We start from the raw sequence: 22754 nt of genomic DNA, 5'->3' as shown, positions 1-22754 counted from the left end.
AGATACTTAGCTGCAACTTAGCTGTAAGTTGATTTCCGGGTGATAAATATTTTTCCCTAAATTGATGAGGACGTCCCAGTTCCTGCAATATGAGTAGGATGGAAACTTGATAAGTTTGGCTATTGTCCAGTAACTGTAATTGGAGTCATATTTTTATATGATGCAAGTGATTTGTAGTGGGCACCACTGAACAAGGTGTTTCCTTGTTCTAGTTGTAATGTGTAGTGGCTGTTCTAACTGCATGTATTTTAGAACAGTGAATTGCCCTTGCTTTCCTGGGCTGGATTTCTTTTTCTTTTTTTTTGTTTTGTTTTGTTATAAATTACAGCCAAAGAAGCAGCAGGTACTTCTTTTGTGCTTCTGAGGTTTTACACCAAAGACAGTATCATTCTTTTAATTACAGATTTTTATTTTTTTTAAGACAAAAAATAAAAGAAAGAGAAAAAAAAGAAAAAAAAACACACTCATCGGGCCCTTACACTGATATTTTAAAGTTTAAGATAGTTTGGGCTCTAAGAAAGAAGTCTCTCTAAAGCCAGCTTGTGACTGTCTTGCAACCCAGATATAAGCTGGTCTGCAAACCAGTATAAAGAGAAACTTGCTCTGAATAATGATCTTGGGGTCTTTGCTCCCAAGCAAAATATCCTCTCCTTTGTCTGGAGGAGCCTGGCAGGTTGGGCTGCCTTACAGATGGATTCCACTTTGGTTCTCTGCAGGACAGGACTGGATACCTCAGCAAATGCAAACATTGGCAATTGTTTTGAAGTTTAACCAAAAAAAAACCCAACACCCAAGCAAGACCAATGTTAGATTTGTAAGGTAATTCTGCCTGGAAGGGAGAATTTGAGCAAACTTTTGAAGTTTTATCTTTCTCTAGATTCCTTGAAGCAAAGGCATACTGGGCAATGCCATCCTGCATCCAGGATCTGTGACATCATTCGGTGGTGTAGAGAGGCAACCTGACCTTCAGCTGAAGGAGAATGAGCCTGTAAGAAGGCAGGTCCATGTAAACTGTTCTAGTTTGCAAAGTGTGTGACTAGTTTGGTCTGGTTTAACCAACATGTTCTGGGCAAATTTGGAACATGAAGGTAGTGATAGAAGCTTCTAGCAAGATGCTCAACATAGCCAGGCATCTGGATAGCCAAACAGCACCAGCAATGAGCAAAGTCAGAAAACGTGCAAAGGGTGATACCAAGACCAAGGAGTGATGTGAGGTGTCTGGTAGTAAAGTTCTACCTGCATTATTGTCTAAGTTTATTCCTTTTCTCTATGACTGTTCTCACAAATGCTGGGGAGAATGAGCACAGGTTTTTTGTTGTTACTGCTCAGTGTTCAGTAAATCTTCTGTGGATTCTCTGACAGTGGAGAAAGATCTAGTTTTTAATAAAAGAACTCAGCAGCAAAGTGGGTAAAGAGGATAGTGTCTTTGAGACTTGGAGGAAAAGGTCTCATTTCTGATTTCCTGCTTGTGATTGTTGTGAAGTCAGTGAGAGGAGCTTTCAGTGGTCGAATATCCTGGCATATGGTATTTCTACTTAATGTCACAGCACAGGTTTCACAATGTAAAAAAAAAAAAAAAAAAAAAAGGAGGGGGCAAAATGCTCTCTTTTAGACAAGAAAACAAAACTGTGCAATTTTGCACAGAGGGGAAAAAAACCAACCCTTTGAATGTCACTTCCATTCTTTCTTTTCTGTTGGCTGAAAATGGACGCTTGTTCATGACTTGTATTTGTAAACTAGTCTTGCCAAAATACAAACACTGTTTTTTTTTTCACTCCAGATAATTTTTGTTGTTACAGTTATTGCTGATTATTTTCACTTCTTTCTAACCATATATTTTATTTCAAGAGGCCTTCCTTGTGGATTTTCTCCTGATTGTCTGCAGCACTACACTGCTATTTCAAGGTGGAAGAAAGTCACTAACCTCATGGGAGAACACTCAACTCCGCTTAGCTGGCTGGAGCTAATAATGCATTACTAATTTTCCTCTGCTCTGTGGGGCAGAAGGGGAATTAAATTCTGCATAAAGTTGCTACCTCAAGGCTCCAAGTGCTTTAAAAGTCTTTCACATGGGAGAATTTCATAAGACAGTTCTTAAAATTGGTCTGTTCTTTTGAGTTAAATATTTTTAATTGATTCATTGAGGGACCCTTATTTTAATTCATTTTACACTTACTATTTGATTCTCAAAGGATGAATAGCTGCAAAGTTTGGTTCTTGCAGTACAGTGTTAACATGAAAAAAAAATATCTGACGTATAAGCATATGGTTTTAACAAGTTAAACCACTCGGGTTCAGCTTCACTTTTGGTTAATAAAAAACTGACATGTTGTGTCCAGCCTTCCTGGTACAATCCTGTGTGTGCTCTTTATTGTTTACTGCAGCTGACACAACCCCCCGCAGCGCTTACATCAGGAGCAGGCTTTACAGCAGCTAACTAGATTTTCCTGGAGCGCCTGAGTTTCTGGTGCTTGTGTTATCAGAGCCTGATGGAGAACAGCACTCACACTATTGCAATAACCAAAACAGGTTTGTTCATTATCTGACCGCCACTTTTTGCCCTTTGGTGACAAAATTTTACTAATATCTTAAAAAATAATACAAAATTCTATAGAGATTATTGCTCCAAATAAAACTGGCTGCTCTGACATGTTTGCCACATTATTGTAGAGATATTATTTGAGCACTGTGCTAACTGGTTCTCTGTTCCTAGGAGGAACACTAGAGATCTCTTGCTGTCCTACACTTACAGCTACTGAATTTTATGTGGCAAGCTGTTTTTTTAACCAAACTAATAATTTGAAAAACAAACAAACAAACAACAACAACAACAAAACAACTTTGGTATGTGTGAAATTATCTATTCCAACATTCAACATTTGCTTTTGCTTAAGCTTCATTTCTAAGCATTTGGTATTTCTTGTACAGTTTTTAAATGAGTCTGGGAGCATAGTCCAGGTGGATTGTGGTGCTCATCATGAGAAAGCCTCTGCTGCAATACAGAACTTCAGCTTTGGGCCCTAAAGGAAGATGTTGACATGTGAAGGGGCTAGAAGGCAACAGCATGATGAACAAAGATCTAGAAAACGTCATGTTTTACAGAAGGACAAGAAGAACTGGGATTTTTTCCTCAGGAAAGGAGGACTGAGGGAAAGAGTGCTGGGAATCTTCAGTTCCACAGAAGATTTTATTGAGGAGGAATGATCCCATATTGACTAGGACCGGCCTCTTATTACAGGTTATAGGCTATAGCAGGGAAGATCTTGACTAAGCATTCAAAAGATCTATCTGGAAGACAGAATAGGCTGCTTGACAGCCTATTGTGAAATGTGTCGCCGTTTTCTTGTGAATACCTCCTTCAGATCACCAAAGGCTGTAGTTGACCTAAACGTGCTGTCTCCAGGTTTGTGCCCCATCAGCAGTAGGAAGAGGGCAAGGCCTGCCCCTTACAGCCTGACACCCAAGAAGGCCGTCAGTGTGCTAGGGTCAGCCCCAAGGCTCACGAAGTGCCTGGGCCGGAGGGGGCCAAGCTGCTGGGGGCAGAGAAAATCCCGAGGCTGAACAGAGAAAACATCTTGAAACCTGAAATGCCTTTACACAGACTGGTTAGCTTGATGACAAATAACTTTCTTGTGCGTCGGGCCCTATCTTAAGTGTAGGTTACTGCAGTGTTACCCTGCCAGGTGAGCGTTCATTCTTGGATGAATGTTTTTTAAAAGAAGGAAAAATCCATGAAGTTCTTAGGCTCAGGATGTTATTTCGCCTTGGGCGTTTTTTTTGCGGAGTAAATGAACTTCCACCCTTTCTGCCGATTTTCACACAAGTCTTTCAGATCAACCACAAGCATTTATGCAGGTCTCAGGTGTTTTACCACCGCCCGTTCCCCCAGCTCCGGCGAGACTCGTTTCGGCCCCGAGGACTCCTCAGGCCATGGTTTAGTGGGTGACATTGGTGGCAGGGGGACGGTTGAATCAGATAAAGGTTAGAAAACACTTCAAAATGATGATTCTACGGCTACTCCTTGCCTTCCTCGCCCTGAGGCGACGCCCCCGGGCGGCGCTCAGCCCCCCCGTCGCCATGGCGACGGCCTTGACTCCGCGGGGCCGCCGTAGGGCGGGCGGGCGCCGCCATCACGGGGCGGATGGCGAGAGCGGAGCCGCCGCCGGCCGCCTTCGAGCGGCGGGTGCTGAGGAACGCGGCCGGGCACCACTACCTGCGCGTCCGTCTGTGCGTGGCCCTTTCCCCGCCGTGCCGTCCCGTCCCGTCCCTCTTCTCTCCCCTCTAACCGGCCCTCTGCTCTGCTTCCCCGCAGGGAGCTGCCCGACGGCGGGGCCCGGCCCAGCGCCGCGCAGCTGAAGCAGCTGGTGGTGGCGGCCCTGAGGGAGCTGCACGGAGAGGTGCGACGGGACGGGACGGGGTGGCTGGTGCTGGGGGAAGGACCGTTCCTTGCTCCGCCGTGCGCCTGGGGTTGTGCCTCTGTCGTCCTGCGGCTCCGGCCCGCCCGGCTCTGGAAGTCGGCATGGGGAGGGTGTTGTCCTGGGGTGCTTCGTGAGGGGGAGTAGGGGAAGGGAACAGCGTGGGTGGGGGAGCCCTGACTACTATCCCCCCCCCCTTTCTCTGATTGCTGAGTGGCTTCAGACAAGGCAGGCCGTGTCTGGGGCCCGCAGCTGTGTTGTGGAACCCAGCTGCCTTCTGTCAGAGCGGTGTTGCAGGAAACGAGGGGTGGTGTAGCTGAAATTCGTGTGGGATTTGAGCATAACTTTCCCAAAGGCATGTGCTGACAGTGAAATCTCTTGGTTATAAACCCCAGGAAAAGCGTGGGATGGCACTTACTTAAAAACTTATTTTTACATAGGTTGGAGCAGCTTTGCCTGTTGATGTCTTAACGTATGAGGAGAAAACTCTCTCTGCAATATTAAGAGTTGTTAGCAGGTAAGGTGCAATTATGTGTGCACTTTAGATACAGTCATGAAAGTATTTTTCACTAAAAAAGCAGAACTCTCAGTCTAAGAGTGGTCTCTGAGAGTTAAGGCTAACTTGCAGCTACCTGCATGGAGCATGCAGAAAATAAGTTAAAATTCACTGAGATTTTAAACCCAGGTGCATCCACATATTATTCCTGCTTTAAAACAGAATGGTCTGGTGGGAACTAAGCACTGCTGAAATAAGTGGCATTAGATATCTTTCTGTCCTAAAGATGTGAATGGTTGCCAGATTTAAATGAAGACAGCTGTGGGTGATTTAGGGGAAGAAGGAGTTTAAAGGCCCAGAAAGAACTTATGAAGGGGGCCAGCAAAGTGAGTTTGACAAGGTAACGTTAAGCATCTGTTATGTTGCAGTCATTACAATAACCCTTTATGGCATAGTGTTGCTACTAGCACTCATTGGTGGAATTACCTGCTGTTAAACTCTGTTAAGGTTTCATTACTCTTTACGTAACATACTTTTCTTTAAGATGTTTATGTTGCAGGAGAACAGAAAAACAAATTTTATTAATAAATCTTTTGTATTTTTTTCACTTAGTGGCTTTGTCAAGCTGTGGAGTGCTCTAACGTTGCTGGGCTTCTACCAGAACAGAAGGTGTGCCTTTCGAGTGCTGCAGGTAGGCCGGATGGCTTCCCCAAATGTCAGTTCTTGCTGTGTGATCGCCTGGCTAGTTGAGCATGTGGCCTCTTAATAGACAGGTGGCCTACTTGCAAGAAACTCTTGGTTTGGGAGTGAAATGCTTTTCAGTGCAGGTGTATAGGCCTGTGTTTAAGCAGTTGTTTTCTTACACTGAATTTTGTGAAATCTGACAGTAGCAGCTGTCTCATCACTTCATGGTTTCATTCCAATGAGAAACATTGATATTAATATATCTGTGAAAAAATAATTTCTGGAAAATTTTGTTCTTTGCCTACACCTTGGTCCAATCCTTTACTTCCTTACCCTGTTTCTACCCTTTTTAATAGTTAATGTTGGCTCACTTCATTTAAAAATGCATGCATGAATGTGCACCTTCAGAGCTTTTTTTTTTTTCTGAGGATGCTGCTGAATAAAACAAGTTCCAAGAATTCTTTGTCTCTGAAGCCATGAGTAACCAAAATTCTGTTCAGCCATAGCTCTAACTTTTAAAATATTTTATTTAAAAGGGAAATCTTCAGTATTTTCAACTTTGAGTGCATTTGATTTTTTTTAATGCGTTTTTTTTTTTTTTCCCCCCCGAACTAGACATCTCCGTTTCTTCTTGCGTTATCTGGGAACAGTAGAGAACTAGTCTTGGACTGAATGCGGTTGTTGGTTTGATTGTAAGAAGATGCTGCTGCTCTGCAGGTGTGGAATTTCTAGAGGGGATTTCCGACAAAGAGCCTTGACAAAGCTGACAGTTACAAGCTCTCTGCTTGGATGTTCCTTACTTCAGAGTTTACATATAAAAGTTGGAGACAAAGCTGAACTTACTAAAGCTTTTACACAGAACGATGTTGTTACTTTTTCTGATTTAACAGGTGACACAAACCCTTTGCATTTAGATGAAGATTTTGCAAGGAAGTCTAGGTTTGGGAGAACTATTGTACATGGAGTTTTGATCAATGGACTTATTTCTGCAGTTTTGGGTACTAAAATGCCTGGTCAAGGTTGTGTATTTCTTTCTCAGGCGATTCGATTTCCAGCTCCTTTGTATATTGGAGAAGAAGTCATAGCTGCAGCGGAAGTTAAACGACTGAAGACCTCTGTTGCACACATCTCAGTATCATGTAAAGTCAAAGGAAGTGGAAAGACTGTTATGGAAGGGATGGTGAAAGTCATGGTGTCAGAAAGTTAGAGCTGTTGATCTTATGCTACTTCACAGTAAAGGCAAAAATACATGTTTGGTTTTGACTGTCTGTTTACATGGCATCTCTTAATCCAGTACATTTGCAACAGAAAACCTTCACGATCTTCCAAAGACTATACACAAACTTAATCCTGATGGTAACTGCATTAAGAGACTTACAACTTTTAATTTTTCTGTGTACCATCACACTGAAACCAATGGAACTAGGCACTTACGCCTTACAGATGTGGCACTTTCAGACAAGCTGTGCTACAGTGGAAAGTCTAGAGCGGTAGGAGCTTATATTGAGGCTGTTCCTTTCATCAAGGCTGCACTTCATAGTAGCCCAGTTAAAACACCTTATAACTGTTTCACAAAATAGTTACATTGGTAACAAACACAGGTGAAAAGGGACAATTCTGTGCTTTTAACAAGCAAAACAGACAGGTGAAGGTACTGATACACATGTACTGCAAGATTGCTTCATGTAATCTGTATTGAACCTCTAGCTGATGTTGCAGTGCTCTTTTGCAATGTGTTAGCTAATAAAGCCTTTAGCTCAGTCTATTAGTAGTAGCCAGCCTTAATATAAACAACACACTCTTCCTAACAAAGCTTGAAGATGCAGCACTTGAAATACTTTATGAGGAATGATGAGGACCATCAGTAGTAAACGTACAGGCTTTTTTCAGTTGGTGACTCATTTTCTGGCTGCTTGTTACCCCATCCTTTTCTCTGCAGCAGAAGTGCATTCTGCATTGATACAAATAATCTCAAAAGTTGTTTGCTATGAAAAGAAAGTTTGTCCTCAAACAGTGTGATGAAGGCCACTGGTAAAACAGCTATATTGTCTAGGTGTGATGTCAAATACAACCCTAATGCAACAACATACCTCAGGTGTTAAAGGAGGCAGGATCACAGGGAGGGGCAGCTGCAAGTGACAACAGTTGTAACATTTAGGCTGACTAAAATGTGCCTGCTGTTTTCAAAGCACAGGGCTTGGCCTCTTCATAACAAGGAACCAGTACTGAGAGCTTTCCTTATCTTTTGTCTGTGAGTTGATTCATTTCCTGCTTCTTTTTTTCTGCCTTAGGTCACTGCCTGATAACATATTTTTGCTATTCAAAGCACTGTTTCGAATCAGGCATCTACTTCTCTAGTTGTGAAGTTAATGCCTATTACCAGAATGTGTTAATGCCTATTACCAGAATGAATCAAATCTGAGGGTGAGACAGTAGGCGGGAGGTTGAGGCAATAATTAAATTTGTATCTGACCTCCAGGGTAACTGCAGGAGAAGTTTGGGAAGAGTCAAACAAGCTTGCTGTTCTAAGCTGAGATTTAACTGCTTAATCACAATGCACAGCCATTTTCCTGTCAGCGTGGAGCGGCAGAGGGGAGATCGAGGCTGTTTGTGCCAACTGTTCTAAGTGTGTGACAAACTGTAGATCTGTAGTCTTATATACTTACAACATTTGAAGTGAGGTTAATTTCTGTATGCAGTGTAAAAAGTCAAAAGGGTACGTGGGCAGTAGGTTTCCAAGCGGGATTGCTACGTGCTATGGAAATACATTTGGGATGTTGCTACAAGGAAAGTTAGGCTGTGGAATTCATTTTGCCGCCTTCCATTCACATTTTGCAAATACTCTTTAACTAAAATCACTAAACCGTGCAGACGATACCGAATCCTACCCAATTTTCTCACGATAGTTTGCCTAAGGAGAGGAAAAAGGTAGGGAGCTGCAAGCCCCAGCAGTGCCTGGGGGAAAACCTCCTGCCGGTCTGTGGTAGCCAAGCCGAGGGCGGGCTCTGCCGGGGCTCGACGAAGCGCCGAGCCCGGCCCGCCCGTGACGGCCGGCGGAGCGGGAGCAGGGGGTTACCTCAGCGGGAGCCTGCCCGCCGTCCCCTCGGCCCCGGCCGGAGGAGGAGCGCCATGCCGCCGCTGCGTGCCTCCGACAGAGCTCGCGGCTCCCCCTGGCGGCCGGGCGGCCACAGGGCGGGCGGGCGGCGGCGCTAAGGCCCGGCGGGGCGGCGCGGAGCTGCCGTGTTGACAGCGCCGGGAGCTGGCCGGGAAGGGAAGCAGGTTGGCGGCGGCGGCGGCGGCGGCGCCGGGTCCCCGCTGCCCTCCGCGGCATGGCTTTCATGGAGAAGCCTCCGGCCGGCAAGGTGCTGCTGGACGACACGGTGCCGCTGACAGCGCAGATCGAGGCGAGCCAGAGCCTGCACTCCCACACGGTGAGCGGCGGCGGCGGGCAGGGCCGCGGGGGCGGCGGGAGGGAGCCGGGGCGCCGGGGGGGGACCCCGAGAGGCGCCGGGGTAACCGGGGGTGGGCGCCGAGAGGGAGCGGGGGGGGAGCGGGGCCGGGCCGGGCGGCTCCCCGGCAGCAGGCCCGGCGGGGTCGGGGACCGCCCGAGGAGCCTCCGGGGTGGGCAGGGAGCGAGCCCCGGGCGGCGCGGGGAGATGGGGGCGGGGGGGCAGGGGGTGCCCGGCGGGCCTGGGAGCTCTGGAGGGGGCCCTAGGGGGAGCCCGGGGACCGCAGGGGGTGAGGGGGCAGCCCCCCGGGGAGCCCCTCCGGTAGGGATGTGGGGTAGGGGGGCTGCTGGCGCTGCTGCTGCTTCCCCCCGCCTGTCCTTTCTGTGAAATGGGTCTCCTGCCTGCAGCAGCTCGGTGGCTGCGTGGGGCGGGCGGTGGGCTTCGTGTTGCCTCGGGCTCGCATCTGCCCTGAGAGAGGCCTCGCACCGTAGGACTCAAGAAATAAGTGTCCATAATTTCTGCTTGTCGTGGGATCCATCACCACGTTTGGAGCAGAGGTGGGTTCTCGCTGGCCCATCTCAGTAGCCGAGATGAAGTTACTTTTGCTTGGTGCCACTGTAGTGGGGCTGCCGAGCTGCAGGGATGTCCCCAAAGCTTGCTTTCTGTGTCGCAGGGAGCGGCGGCACCCAGCAGAACGAGCCCTCTTGGGACTTTGTGTCACAGGTTAATTCTGGGATGTGCGGTACACATGCGTGCCACCTTCATGAGAATTGTACTGTCTTTGAGCTTGCAGTAATAATCCCAATTTCATAACCTCCTGTCTGCAGTTATTTTCCACCTTAAAAACTAGGCTTACTTACAGTATGAGCAAGCAGTACTGCGATAGAGAATCAGAGAGAGAGCGGGCTGTCACTTCTGATCCCTGCCTTTAGCTCAGAGCGGGGATGTTGGGCTAAAAAGAAGGCCAGAGGCACTACGGCAGCAGGTACACCGGTAGGAAGCTGGCTTTAAGTGGAGAGAGGGTGTTCCTTCTGCCCCTTGCACAGCATTCCTGCCTTGTTGATCCCTTTATTGGTTCCTTGCAGCTGGTGAATGCTCTTAAATGTTCTCGACTTGTATGACGATAATTGTAGATTCACCACGGGATATACAACTAATCTGAAGATTGTCTTATTAAATAGTTTTCCTATAAGCAGTCTGCACTCAGGAAGTATTGTAGTGTGGGGGGGCTTTCTTGTAGATGAAGATCTCACGTTTACTGATATCCCAGTCTTCCTCTGAACAGAAACCACATGTGAAAAATCTTCTAGAAGATCTTGTGAACCTAGTGGGCCACGGCTCTCAATTGTAACCCCTCTTATAAATAAAACTGATCAGGTTTATCCTGTGGCAAGCCTAATACTTTTTACCTGTTTCAGTGTCTGAGGGGCATATGTGCCAAGTTGCGTGAGAAGCTGCATAACATCTAATATTCCCCAGTTAGCAGTCTGTATTACAGCTTCATCGTTAACTTGGTTTGTGTTGTGGCTTATTACGCTGCTTCATGAATGCAAATGACAGTAGCTTTTCATGTTCTTTTGGTTTGCGTGATTCTGGTTAGGAAAAAAAAAGGCACAAAATTCTTTTAGAATGAGTACTTGGAAGTAGATTTTCAATCCAGACTCTCTGTGTGTTGCCTTGTCTGGGTGAGTTTGATAGCAAATGTTGTCCCCCCCGCCTTTCATCTCTGTATTCTGTTTCTAATGGATGTTCAGAAAAAAATCTCTACTGATTCGTTCTGATCTTCTGTTAATAACAGAATGCTGAAGCACTGTGCCTTTTGATTTAAAATCTGTCTCTACGATACATCTATTAGTAATTGTTTGTTTTACTGCAGAAGCCCTGTTGATAGTTGAAAGATGGTTTGAAGTGTCTGTAGCACAGATGGCTTGTATAGAGACAGTGTGGGATAACAAAATACAGGAAGCCATAACAGAGACTTGCTTTCTCATTTGATGTAAGTGGAGTATTTTGTCATTTTGGACTTTTCATCCTATGTCCCTGGTATCTGAATAATTTGTTTATTAGTGGGCAGTGCTGTCCACGATTTGAACTTGCCTGGTTTAAATAAGTCATGGAAGTAGATCCTTGTGTTTGAAGTGGTGTATAAATGAATTCCTTCTAAGAAATAGGGATATATGTTGGAAGTTTTTCTGTGGGGCGTTAGAACTATATTATATTTTATTATATTATAGTTGTAAGGAAGTAGGTTATCTTTATCTCAGTGCTTTTTGGGGTTGTCCCTCACCCCACCTCCAAGTGATTTCTTAACAAGGTATAGATCTATACAGTTCTTTATCCCAAATGAATGTTTGGAAAACTAGGTCTTCATATGCCAGACCTGTTCTAAAGCTGAAATACAAGGTCATCCAGGAATACATTTTATATTCTTTTGTCAGCAGTATGTATTAAAATTTTCTAATCCTTCTTAATGCTGTAAGAATCACTTGAAGTTTGCATTTATAATTTTTTCCTATATATCACTGCTTATAAAAGCATTCACGTGACGATGATGTAGGCCCAGATTAGATGCACCTTTAATGTGACAAACGAACTAGTAATAATGTAAACTTTCTACAGGTGTTGAAAACAGCCAGTCTTCTGAATAACCAGCTGAGGAAAAGGCAAAGAATTTCAGGAAGAGCTCCGTAGACATGGTGAAATACCAACCAGAAGACCAAAGCTTGTGTCAAATGAATAGTTTTCTGGTCTATTGTTCTGAGCAGTTTCTGTTGAGATTTAATACAACAGACTGGGTGAATGTAAACTGAATAACTTAGGGGCTGTACTTGGCAGAAATTTAGTTTCTGTTCCCTGGGAATGAAGGTGAAAGTAAAAAATAAAGCTCAAAACCAAACCTGAAACTACTACATAGTACCTCAACTCTCCAGAAACCTAAGAAGGGACAAAGCTAGTATTCAAAATACTCGTTTAGAGATTTGTACTTTTTGCTTAGTAAGAGCATACTGATCCCCCGGTATGTTTTGGTTTTAGATTTTGAGGAAAGCAGCTGCAGACATTTCTGGTTTGCTCACAAGCTCTTTATGTTTTTTCCAAGTGAAAAGAGCTGAGAAGCTCTTACTTGAGTTAGTACATCTGAGCTGGTGTGTAATATCCGTGCCTTTGTGTTGCAACAAAGATATTGTCAGCAGAGTTTTTCTTTCTGCATGTTTATTTCAGGTGATAACTGAAAATGAAAGCGACGCCTTTTCTTTTCTACAAAAGTTGTTTTCCTGGTTACACGTGTTACAAGCGTTCTGACTTCTGTTGGAATGTGTGCTTACCTGCGAATAATTGTATAGTGCAGTGTTTATAGAGTACATTTCATTTTGAAAGCCAAATAAATTTATATTGCAAACACATTCCAATGGTATCTCACTTAATAGATTTGAAATTACATAGGCAGACCCCCGTCAGCTTTGTTGCATCTCCTTCTATGTGCTTTAATCACATCACTAGCACTGAATAAGACACGAGAATAGCTGTAAAACTTCCAGGAGTGTGTTGGGCACCTCACAGGCACGGTTCAGTGCTCTTGGTAGGTCCGTGTACCAGCCATTTTGCAGAAAATGAAGTTGTTTTGTTGCCACTGCATTTGCTGTCTTTAGGAGTGGCATTACATCCGCTGTATTAAACCATTTCAAGTGTCTCATCTAAATGCTGAATGTTGTGCTCTGACAACAGAGGCATTCTCAGCACTACAGCTTTAATACATCTTCACTGTTGAAATTGCTTCGTGGTGCAATCTTTCCTCTGTGTGTTCACTGTGTAAAAGTGGCTTTCTGTGTAAGCCTTAAAATAGGATGCTGCATTCTTCCACCATAACCTAGACATACGCCGTATTATGAACCGCAAATCTGTACATACAAGTTTTAGAGCACTTCGAAGTAGTGAAACCACTAGCGAGTAATTCTCGTACACGTACTTCTGAACATTAATTCTTTTCCAAAGCAATTCTCCTTTTTCATGCATTTCATGTTGAAATTGAAGTAGCGAAACAGCCAATTTTGCTACAGTACATCCTTGTCTGAAAGGCATTTGGAAATGAACAGCTGAAATAAATCCCTCTTGTAACATACTTTCAGAATTTTTCATTTTCCTTAAGCGACGATGAATGTTGACACTCATAGCTTTTAGATTTAAAAAAACATGTTGAAAAAAGCACTTATATTTTTTTTCCTGCATTATTTCCTATATGTTTTTCTGTGCTACGAAAAATGGAGCCATATGTTTCTAGAACTTTAGAATATATTTTAAAAGCTTGTAAAGGACTTTGCACATCTGCTTTATAAGGAGTTCAATCTCTATAAGGTTGCCTTCGCTTTGAAAAAAGATATCATGAAATTACTTTTAGAGGTGGCTTTAGACAGGGAGCTATTAGAGCTCTCTTGTTTGATGTTTTGGTTATGTGGTTCTTCCACAGGACTTTATGTATTTTAGATATTCTAGCCTTATGGTTTCCAGTGCTGAACTTACCAAGTTATATTGCATCTGTAACTCCTGCAAGGACCACAGGCAAAATATTGGTTCCTACAAAATCTTGCAGCATAATTAAGGTATTTTTATTGACTACTGAGTCTTTCCTGAGAAATGCTGAACATCTTCCCCTTTCTGACGAAGGCCAGGGTGGTACGGCGTATTGAAATGCCCTCGTTTCTTTCATCTCCCTCCGCAGCTTTTCTCGTTCAGTACGTTTCATTACATGTAAACGCCTGTCCTATTTTCTTCCTGCAGTTGTCCTACTTCATAGGTTTCACTTGTTGGATGGCTTAGTCACTACTACAGTGCAGTGCAGTGCGCTTGGAGCCGTACAGTGCGCCCACTCCTGTGTGCTGAAACACAGGTAAACACCGCCGGCGCTGCTCCTGCACCAGATGGGCTCAGCAGCAGCTCGTGCCAACTGTAAATACGGACTCTGCCCTGGAGTGAAGAGGTGCCCGAGCTGAGCAGCTTTCCCGATTTTGTTGCTGCTTTTCACATGGGAGATTTTCTAAATAAACACTTAAAAGAGCTTCTTATTAGAAATAGTTGCAATCCAGCCTTCTTAAGCAGGGATTGTATTCATGCTTAATTAGGCTTTCCTCTCTTTAATGCTTATAAAATAAAGCCCTTTCAAACTTGCAGTTGATGTGACCTGAAGGTGACTGGATCTTTATAATGGTTGGCTTTTCAAGCCTGTTGGATTAAACAGATGCAGAGCAGAAATCTGTAAAATAGGCTGGCTACCCTGAGCCAGAAATTTGGAGACAGTTTTCTTGGGAAAACAAAATGTATTACCTAATATTGGCCGAAGACTCTCTACTTTTTTTTTTTTTTAATATGAATCTCTAATTGCACCACTTGGTTTCCTATTTTTGTCTCCGCAAAAGCCTTTTATTCCGTCTGCTTTCTGTTTCAATGACCAGGAGAGGCGATAAACAGCAACTGTTGAGTGTTGTGACATACTTTGCTGTGTGACTCGCACCTAGGAATGCAGACAAAATTACCTGTGAGGCTCTGAACTGCTGACGCTGGTGTTTTAACTAAGGCTGGAATGCTGAGGTGTATCTTGGGGAATGGGAGGAAAAAACACCTCAGAAAGGCTCTGAGTGGAAATGGTTAAGCAGGGTAAGATCAGGGTAACGTTAATGCCAGGCAGTAATTGTGGGCTTGCTGTTGGCAAAGGATTGGAGAAGGGCAGCGTGTTAGTCACTGAGCCATGTGGATGTTTGGAAAACACTTTTTTCGGGATCTCCATCTCTCTGTAGTGGTTGGAAGAAGATTTTAGGAAATGACTGTGAGACTGGGGTCACGCAGCTCTCCCTGCTCCCAACACTGTTTTCCTCTTTCTTGACTAAAAAGAGCAGCCAGGAAGCGATCCCCTAGGTAAAACTGCTTTGCTTGGCATCTTTAAATACACACATACATACGTGTACGTGACGAACTGCTGCTGGAACGCTGGGCTTGTGGCAGGAACTGGCTCAGCAGTACTGGGAGGAAAAGCAGCGGGCGTACAAACCTGACCCGCGTGGGACCCCCAAGGGACAGGAGGTGGCCTGGGAGCGGTGGTGGACCTTGTGCAGTGGGTGCTGGTGAGCTTGCTGCCCTGGGGCCGCATCAGCAGCACGAGGCCATCCCTCTTCTGCCAGCTGAGACCTTTCTGTGCAGTCTGGCAGCTGTCGGGTCGTTGTTGAAGTTGCTCGGTAAACTGAGTCCTGGAAACAATTCTGAGCCGTTCGTGTAGGAGTGAAAGACATCATGGGGATTTCTGCGTGACTCACGGGAAAGGGTAGCTAAATTAGACCTCACTGAGCCTGGTCTTAAATACCGAAAATTTTCAGCAGGAGTGAGAAAGGGCTAGCAACTATCAGAGCTGAGCCCTGTCTGTCACGTTTTCCTGTTCTATACTATGCAGTCAAACAGAGCTTGTTCGGAGTGTGCCTGTCTTCCTTACAGCTTCAATTTCCTTCCTATGGGCATGGTCTCTGTCCTGCTAAAATTGGGCGCTGTCATTAGCTGTCTTCACCACGTAGTGCTGAAGTGGCCAGTTCTTCACTGAGTTCAGTGCTGATGTGGGGAGCGTGGTGGGACTTAGCCTTTTATCACAGACAGAACTAACAGCCACATCGGTAGAGGGATGCTCTCTTGCTGTAGGTTGTGAATCCTGGGACATAAAATGTGGGGTCAATTAATGCTTTAGGACACCCGAGCAGAACTGGTTGGGAAAACCCTATGGTCTGCGTGAAAAAATAGTTGTGGCCCAAGTCTGTTTTTGTAATATAATCGTCCTGTGAAGATGAGATCTGGGAAGGAAGGAAATGAGAGAAGTGTTTATCACCACGCTCTGCAGAGGAGACGACTGTCATATTGATCAGAGTGGTTGTATGCAGCACGATGCTTTGACAGTTGTCTAATGAATTGGTGTGCTCTGCCTGTCCGGGAGCGTTTTCTTGGAGTACAACAGCAAAGGTTAATTGCTGGATAACGAGTAAGTGCTACAAGGGGTTGGGCAATAACTCTGCTGCTTTCAGAATACTAGAAAAGATGAATGACTGAACACGGTGAATCATCCCTGACGTGTTTTGTTTTTTTTTCAGAGAAATAGCCAATGTTCCTTTGAGACTTGCTGAATAAGCAGTTGCTGCATTTTTCTGGCTGAGAGCGGAATAGTCTCTTCCTACTTCCCAAAATGCAGTAACAGTCACAAAATTGGAAAAGCCACGTTAGTTGTGAATTTGTGTGTCTGCTTAATTGGTTTCTGTTAGAAAATTTCCAAATGTTATTAAGCTGGTTGAATTAGAATCAGCTCTGTGGAGTTTTCTTATCATTGCTGAGGATTTGGGCTTCTTGTTTTACAGGAAGTTACCTTGATTATAATGTCAAATACTGTGGTTTTCATGCTAACTAGTCTCGAATTTGTTCTCATGGATAGGGGGTTCAAAGTTGCTACAGATATTCGATAGCTGTTGCTGATAAAGGATATTTTATGTGAATTTGAGAAAATGAAATAGCTTTCTTGCCTGAACAGCATTGTGGTTCAGAAGGAAACTCCAGTAAATAAATCCTGGGTGAGCTAAGGCTGAACAGGCAAGGTAACATCGTCTGATGAGTGTTGCCTTCGGCTCTTGCCTGCAGTAGTCCTGATTCTTGCTTTATGCTACTTCCCTTTCATGGTGATAAGTGTTAAATGGAAGTTTAATTCTAAGGTGGGATTCTCTGATGTGCTTCACTTTGTTTGCTGGGACGCTTTTATTCTTCAGTGTATAAGCTCTTAATTAATTTCATTTGAAAGAGAAGAACTAGTTCTGTGTGGTTCTGAAGGCAACTTCCCCAAAAAAACAGAAGACATTTCATTATACTTGAACGAGGTTAATAATAAATGTCTGTGCTGGATTTCTGACTGTGAGGCTGAATTTATAATACTTCATGGATCAAACTCTCAACTGATCGAGTTATCTGTGTGGTGTGCGGGTACGTGCCACATTTGTAGGTACCGTTATTGTTACAGAATGGACAAATTGGGCATGTAAACTTAAGGTGCTGGAAATGCTTTTGTTTTTAACTTAATTATTGTTTATTTGTGATAATTTGGAATGCGTCTTTAACTTTAATATCTGAAGAAAACCTTGTCCCTAATGCTCCGTTCTGTCCTTTTCATTTCTGCGAGACTGCTGTTGATGTAAGCTGTTCAGCACAATGAGGTGGTGTTTGAAATTGAAAAATTATATCAGGTGCTATTGAAAGTTAGTACCGGGGTGAATGAAGCCATGTGAGCTGAGTGTGGTTCTGCCATCCATGGCCGAGCAGAGCGGAGAAGATGGGTTTGCTGAAAAGGCTGTGGGACGTGCTCCGGGCCTGCAGCTTCGAACTTGGGAGGAAAGTGTAAAAGCATAGGTGGCTGGGTGGCTTCTTCCATCTCTTCTGGCTCTGGTCGCTCCTTGACACTCCTCAGTGCTCAGCACTGCCTTTTCTTGAGCAGCACCATGCCGTTGTGGCTCTTCGTCTTCATGTCTCTCAATGGACATCATGTGGCCAGATCTCTGTAGCAAGACGTTTTTTTTAAAAAAAAAAACAAACAAAAAAAACAACACTGCGTTCATAGAACTTTCTGTAGAGGCAAATGTTAAAGGAAGTACCTATTACTATTCTTATAGTCCAGATTAATTTTATTTCCTTGCTAATTAAACAATACGGCAACTGTAGGCTTTAAACGGAGATTATAGGCAAGTCCTTTTCCTGGAAAGCCTAGTGTATGATCTCGAAATGCCCAAAGTGTCTTTAGAACTGCTTTCAAACTCCAACAGAGTAGAGGTGAACAAAATCACCGCTTCCTCAAAGAATGTCTTTTCTGAAGAGGTGCACAAAATACTTGGTATCTCTGTTCTTGAGGTAATTATTTAAATTGCTGCATTGACCGGGCATTAGTCTACAAAAGGTGTGTTGAAGCTTGAAATGAGAAGACTGAGAAGAATTGTGCTTTCTGAGTGTAATCCTGGTGGGAGAATTAATTGATCCTTAAAATCTAAAGGATAATTTAAATTAATGGTTGGGACTTGATCATCTTAGAGGTCTTTTCCAACCAAAATGATTCTATAATTAAATTTGCATTAGAAATGAAGAATTACCATCGTGAGGAACTGATATGTTCTAGTTACTCAAGTACATGCCAAACCTTTTTCACGTAAATATAACCAGAGGTTGGGCAGCTGTGGGTGCGTACTGGCGTTTTGCTCTGTTGTGATGGAGGCAGTAATTCCTGGGGACCGCTGGTTAGATATTGGAGGTGGGGAGAGGTTTCTTCAGCTGTTCTCAATAGAGATGATGTTCGTTGAGTATGCTCTTACCTTTTCCTTAACTAAGTGAGAGTGTTCAACTGCTTCATTCTGCAAGCTCTTGGACCTCTTTTCATCTTTACCTCTGCAAAGCAGTGGGTGAGTTGCTGGTGATGGTCTGAATGAACTTAGCTTGGACCTTCACCTCGAAGCTCAAAGTCTGGAGCTGAATTTTCTGCTTCTGAATGTTTCCTAATTGGGTAGTGGTCATGTTTGGAGAAGTGCCTAATAACTTCCTTCATCTCGTTAGTTCTCATTCCTAATAACTTTTTCTTTTTACTAGGAATACATAATCCGTGTTCAGAGAGGAGTTTCAGCGGAAAACAGTTGGCAGGTAATTTTGTAAACTCTGGTTCAGGAACCAAGATGCATTTCTAGGAAGAACTTGAAAATTCTCTCTTCCTAGCTTCTTAAATTTGAGCTGGAGAGGGGAATGGTGGTGTAAATTGAGAACATGAAGTGCTTGAATACTTTGGTCAAAAACTGAGAAAAACACTGTTACTGCCAGCTACAGAAGGCAAGTATTGTGAATTTTCCAGGAAAACAAAAAATGCCTGTCATGTTATTACCATGTGTTGGTGTGGCTGTCATTTTTAAATTTCAAATGCCAGTTTGCCTCCTCTAGTGCTAAAATCACAGCCTTGCTGATCCACAGCCAGTAAAACCTAGAAGTAGTAATGAAGGTGATGGTGAAAAATTGTTGCTTCTAATAAGGCAGAAATGCTTTGTTTGTAGGCAACTTTGCTCATACGTATTTTTTGGAAAGCTGTTTAAGATAATATTCAGGAATGCATTTTTGTTCTGGCCGAGATATCCTTAAAAACTCTTCTTTGGCTCTGGCAGTATGTCATAAATCCAGTAGTTATGCATTTGTACAAAAATAGCTAAAAGAAGAGAATTACAAATAGGAATTACCTCTCTCTGATGGGATTTTGAACAGTAAAATGATAATGAGAAAAGTAATGTGCTTCCTCAACTTTTTCTTTATATTTTGCAGATTGTGAGGCGATACAGTGACTTCGACTTGCTTAATAATAGCTTGCAGGTAACTTTTACCCTTGATATATAAATATGAAATGTCAGAAAGATATATTTAAAATGTCTTGAGATATTTTTATATATTGTGGTGAAGAAAAAATACAAATCCACACGGCTATAAAGGGAAACTATGATTTCAAATGTAACTTAAATGTATGCTTTTTCACTCTTAGGCTTTTTTTTTTCTTGTAAAATTATAATTTTAGCATCAATAGGACCAATTTATATACAAATGGTGGAGATTGGCAGATACTGAATCTTTCCCTTCAGTACTGTGACTTTTCCGGTTTTGTGTGTTATTATTTGTTCCTCCTTTGATTTGAAGAAAGCCAAGGCACATACCGACCTTATAAATTCAGCATTGAAGTGCTATGTGTCTCATTATTTATATTCGTCTAAAAGCACTTCCAGATGCTGCTTATCATGTGATGGATTTCTGTATCACTGAAAAGTGTTCCTTACTTAAACACAGGACTTACTGTGTTTTCTTTTGCTTTTTAGGACAATTATTTCTTTTTAGTTCGTGTGGGAAAAAGCAGGGTATAGGAGCGTGTTTGGGAGAAGGGGGGAAGCAGCAGTGACTGGCATCTCCTGGAGTGAAACTTGTTACTCGAGATTTCCATGGTACTAGGCAAGCAAGACAAAAAGCGAGCACTGCTGTGACTTGAGGGTATATTTTTATGCCTAATTCCCCCCATTAAATGTGTGAATTTGGGAACTTAATATAGCTTCCGCTCCCCTCCTCCCCCCCAGTCAAATCAGCTATTTGCTTGATGAGCCTCGGTGAGCAAAAACATGTCAGGATGTTGAATCGTGCACGCTGATAGGGCAGGAATAATTTGAAGCAGATTAGAAGGTAGATGGGAGAGCAAATTAGTCATAATTCAATAGAGGCAGTGTGGTTGGGTTGTGCAATTATTTTGTTGAATATGCAGTAGCACACAGTAACTTTTGTCATGACCCAGGAACCTCTCATGTGATGTGCTGAATAAATGCAATACAAAGGTATCTCCTGCTCCAGCAAAATCCAAGATTTAAGATTAGATAAGCAGCTATGGGAACACAAGGAAATGAAATGGTGCTGGTCGACGTAGTGCACAGGAGTCATTGTAGTCTTAACCATTGTCAAGTTTTGATAGAGATCACCGAGAAACAATTTTGACGAGGCTTTAAAAAGAAGATAGTTCATTTTATTTTATTTTTTTAATCTACTGTAAGTCCCTCTTAACCATGGGGAACGTGTTAAGGCATGAGAAAGCTTTGTTGTCTTCTCATTTAACTTTCAAATGAGGCAGCTTTAGTGGAAAGGCAACAGACCTTTTTAGACCTTAAATTTAGAGATGACAGGCTAGGCCTGGGTGGATGATTAGAAAGGATCAAACAGAATCATCGAGACATACTCCTCTAACTTGGATAGGAGGATATGTAGAGGGAAGCTACATTACATTAACAGGTCTTGTTCGTTAACATTTGGCCTTCATCAGTGCAAACTCCTGCTCACTCCCTGAATCTCAAGCTCCTAGATTATTCTGCTTTCAACTGTCTGGAAGGGCAAAGATGTATCTGTGCTTGGAGATAGGCTTTTCTCCATACCTCTTGTAGGGAGCCGCCCTCAGACGTGTAATTCTTCAGCCCAGCAGAGGTGAGTTTTAAGCCATTATCAAGGTTGCACAGCTCTGCTTTTGACAAACACCATTCTCCAGCCTTGTTCTGTATGTCAGGGCTCGAGAGACACCAGACAGTAGCTGATGAGAAACATGCTGAAATTAGTCTTCCCCCAACTGTTTTTTTCTTGAGCTTTTTTTTATAAATTGCTCTTTGTGATGCTGGAGCTGTGGTTTTCTGATCCATTAAGACATACAACACTCCTCAGCTCTTTCCACCCAGAACTCTAAGCAGCAGTTATTTCATCACAATGTTCTGGTCCTGTGAGTTGTTTTTAAACCTTTTAAACTTTCACTTGTGTATGTAGAAATTAATAAAAAGTAAAAACAAACAAAAAAAATCCCACAACCAAACAAACCACCACCGCCAAAAAAAAAAAGGCAATAAGAAAATATGAAAAAAAAAATCCTCTTCCTTCAAAACTAAAATGTCACCGGAAAAAAAAAAACCACACTGCTAGGGGTTCCTTTGCGTGTAAAGCTCTTACTTCTTCCAGTTTTTGTGACATACCCAACCTCTGTAGGTTTGGGCGCTTCAGTTTGAACACAAAGCGGTGGCTGAGTTGAAATGCAATTTTTCTACTGTTAATCTGAAGCTACCTGTGCAATAATAGTAAGGATTGAGAACTTAAAAATGTCCTAGGCTAAGGGATGCAGCTCTACCAAACGCCTTGGTAATAAGGAGAGGTGTATGTCTGTGACCTTGATCTGCATCAGAAAGTTTCAAGCCAGGTTCCCCGAGCCCCAGCCACATACCAGATTGAAAAGCTCCTTGCAGGCCATTCTGCATTTCTTCCTCTTTGCTTCTTTGACAGAGATGTGTGGAGATTATTGCTTGCTCTTCTGCTCTTTTAAATGAGCTACTGGTACGGTGTTTGCAGCAAGGTATCTGGCTTTTGTGAAGCGTTTTATTGCAGCTCTTGAACAGACATTCCTGTGCAGGCTGTGTTTGGAAGATAAGGAAGTTGGTTCCCAGGTTCTTCTGTGGCAAAGCCCATCCTTGGGTCAGAGCTGAGCTGGGGCCACTGCGATGTACGCCTGTGTTGGAGAGGTCGGGACCTCGGTGAGGTGGTGTCTGGAGTAGGCAGTGTTCTCACTGTGCCATGGGTTTTGGCAGACAGCTACAAAAACCTGGGGGTGAATGCCACTTTCTGCTGGAAAATAGAAAATGTGTGGTTGGCTGAAATGAAACAGAAGAAGAAGTAGTGGTTTGAAAGCATCTGAAGTAGGGTCCTTTTCGCTCTGACGGTAGCCAGCTGTCAGGTCAAGAAGGTAAAGTTGATTATGACTTGACATGCTTTTCAAGTGAGTCGTGTCAGAAATGCATTTTGTTTTTATTTAGAAACTTCTGTTGGGGTAGGAGTGGTCTGCCAAAGGTTCTGTATGCCTGTGGTGTGCAAACTGATTTGGTGAATTGCAGGTTGTAAGTAGTGCACTGTTGCTTTGGGGGTTATTATTTTGTTTTTCCTTTGGGTGTGAAAGAGCATTAGTAAAAGCTCAGTGGATAGGATGATTTTTATTAACATCTTCTGTAATTCAGACGTAGCCACAGCTCTTTTTCAGCCTATGATTTGTAGTCAGAACCAGAAGGTTTGGCAGGGGGAAACAATTCCTGTGTTCAAGGAGGAGAAAAGGAGAGGGATTGCTACCTCCGCCAC

The 22754-nt window shown here is 43.4% G+C and overlaps 3 protein-coding genes across 8 annotated transcripts in view; all 3 read left to right on the top strand.

The window, feature by feature from the left end:
- Positions 1–4019: 4019 nt before the first annotated feature.
- On the top strand, positions 4020–6845 carry RPP14 (ribonuclease P/MRP subunit p14). Its single transcript, XM_035546885.2, has 5 exons — positions 4020–4227; positions 4313–4397; positions 4856–4932; positions 5524–5602; positions 6211–6845. The coding sequence occupies exons 1-5, from the start codon at positions 4142–4144 to the stop codon at positions 6265–6267; spliced, it is 384 nt and encodes a 127-aa protein (XP_035402778.1). The 5' UTR covers positions 4020–4141; the 3' UTR covers positions 6268–6845.
- On the top strand, positions 6296–6845 carry HTD2 (hydroxyacyl-thioester dehydratase type 2). Its single transcript, XM_035546884.2, has one exon. It carries the CDS (start codon positions 6296–6298, stop codon positions 6800–6802), a length of 507 nt encoding a protein of 168 aa, XP_035402777.1. The 3' UTR covers positions 6803–6845.
- Positions 6846–8777: 1932 nt separating this feature from the next.
- PXK (PX domain containing serine/threonine kinase like) overlaps positions 8778–22754 on the top strand; it is a 35852-nt gene continuing 21875 nt past the window's right edge. For 3 of the 6 annotated variants that reach the window (XM_035546887.2, XM_035546886.2, XM_035546888.2), the window contains exons 1-3: positions 8778–9026; positions 18678–18728; positions 19392–19439. In XM_035546887.2, the coding sequence (XP_035402780.1) occupies positions 8925–9026; positions 18678–18728; positions 19392–19439 (201 nt within the window). In that variant the 5' untranslated portion in view covers positions 8778–8924. The remainder of the gene's footprint in view (positions 9027–18677; positions 18729–19391; positions 19440–22754) is intronic. The other 3 variants (XM_035546889.2, XM_035546890.2, XM_050712782.1) reach the window with 1 other exon arrangement.

The sequence above is a fragment of the Cygnus atratus genome, chromosome 10 (assembly GCF_013377495.2).
Source record: "Cygnus atratus isolate AKBS03 ecotype Queensland, Australia chromosome 10, CAtr_DNAZoo_HiC_assembly, whole genome shotgun sequence".
Classification (NCBI taxonomy): Eukaryota; Metazoa; Chordata; class Aves; order Anseriformes; family Anatidae; genus Cygnus; species Cygnus atratus.
Note: the sequence above shows the minus strand (reverse complement) of the source record. Positions and strands in the feature narration are given on the sequence as shown.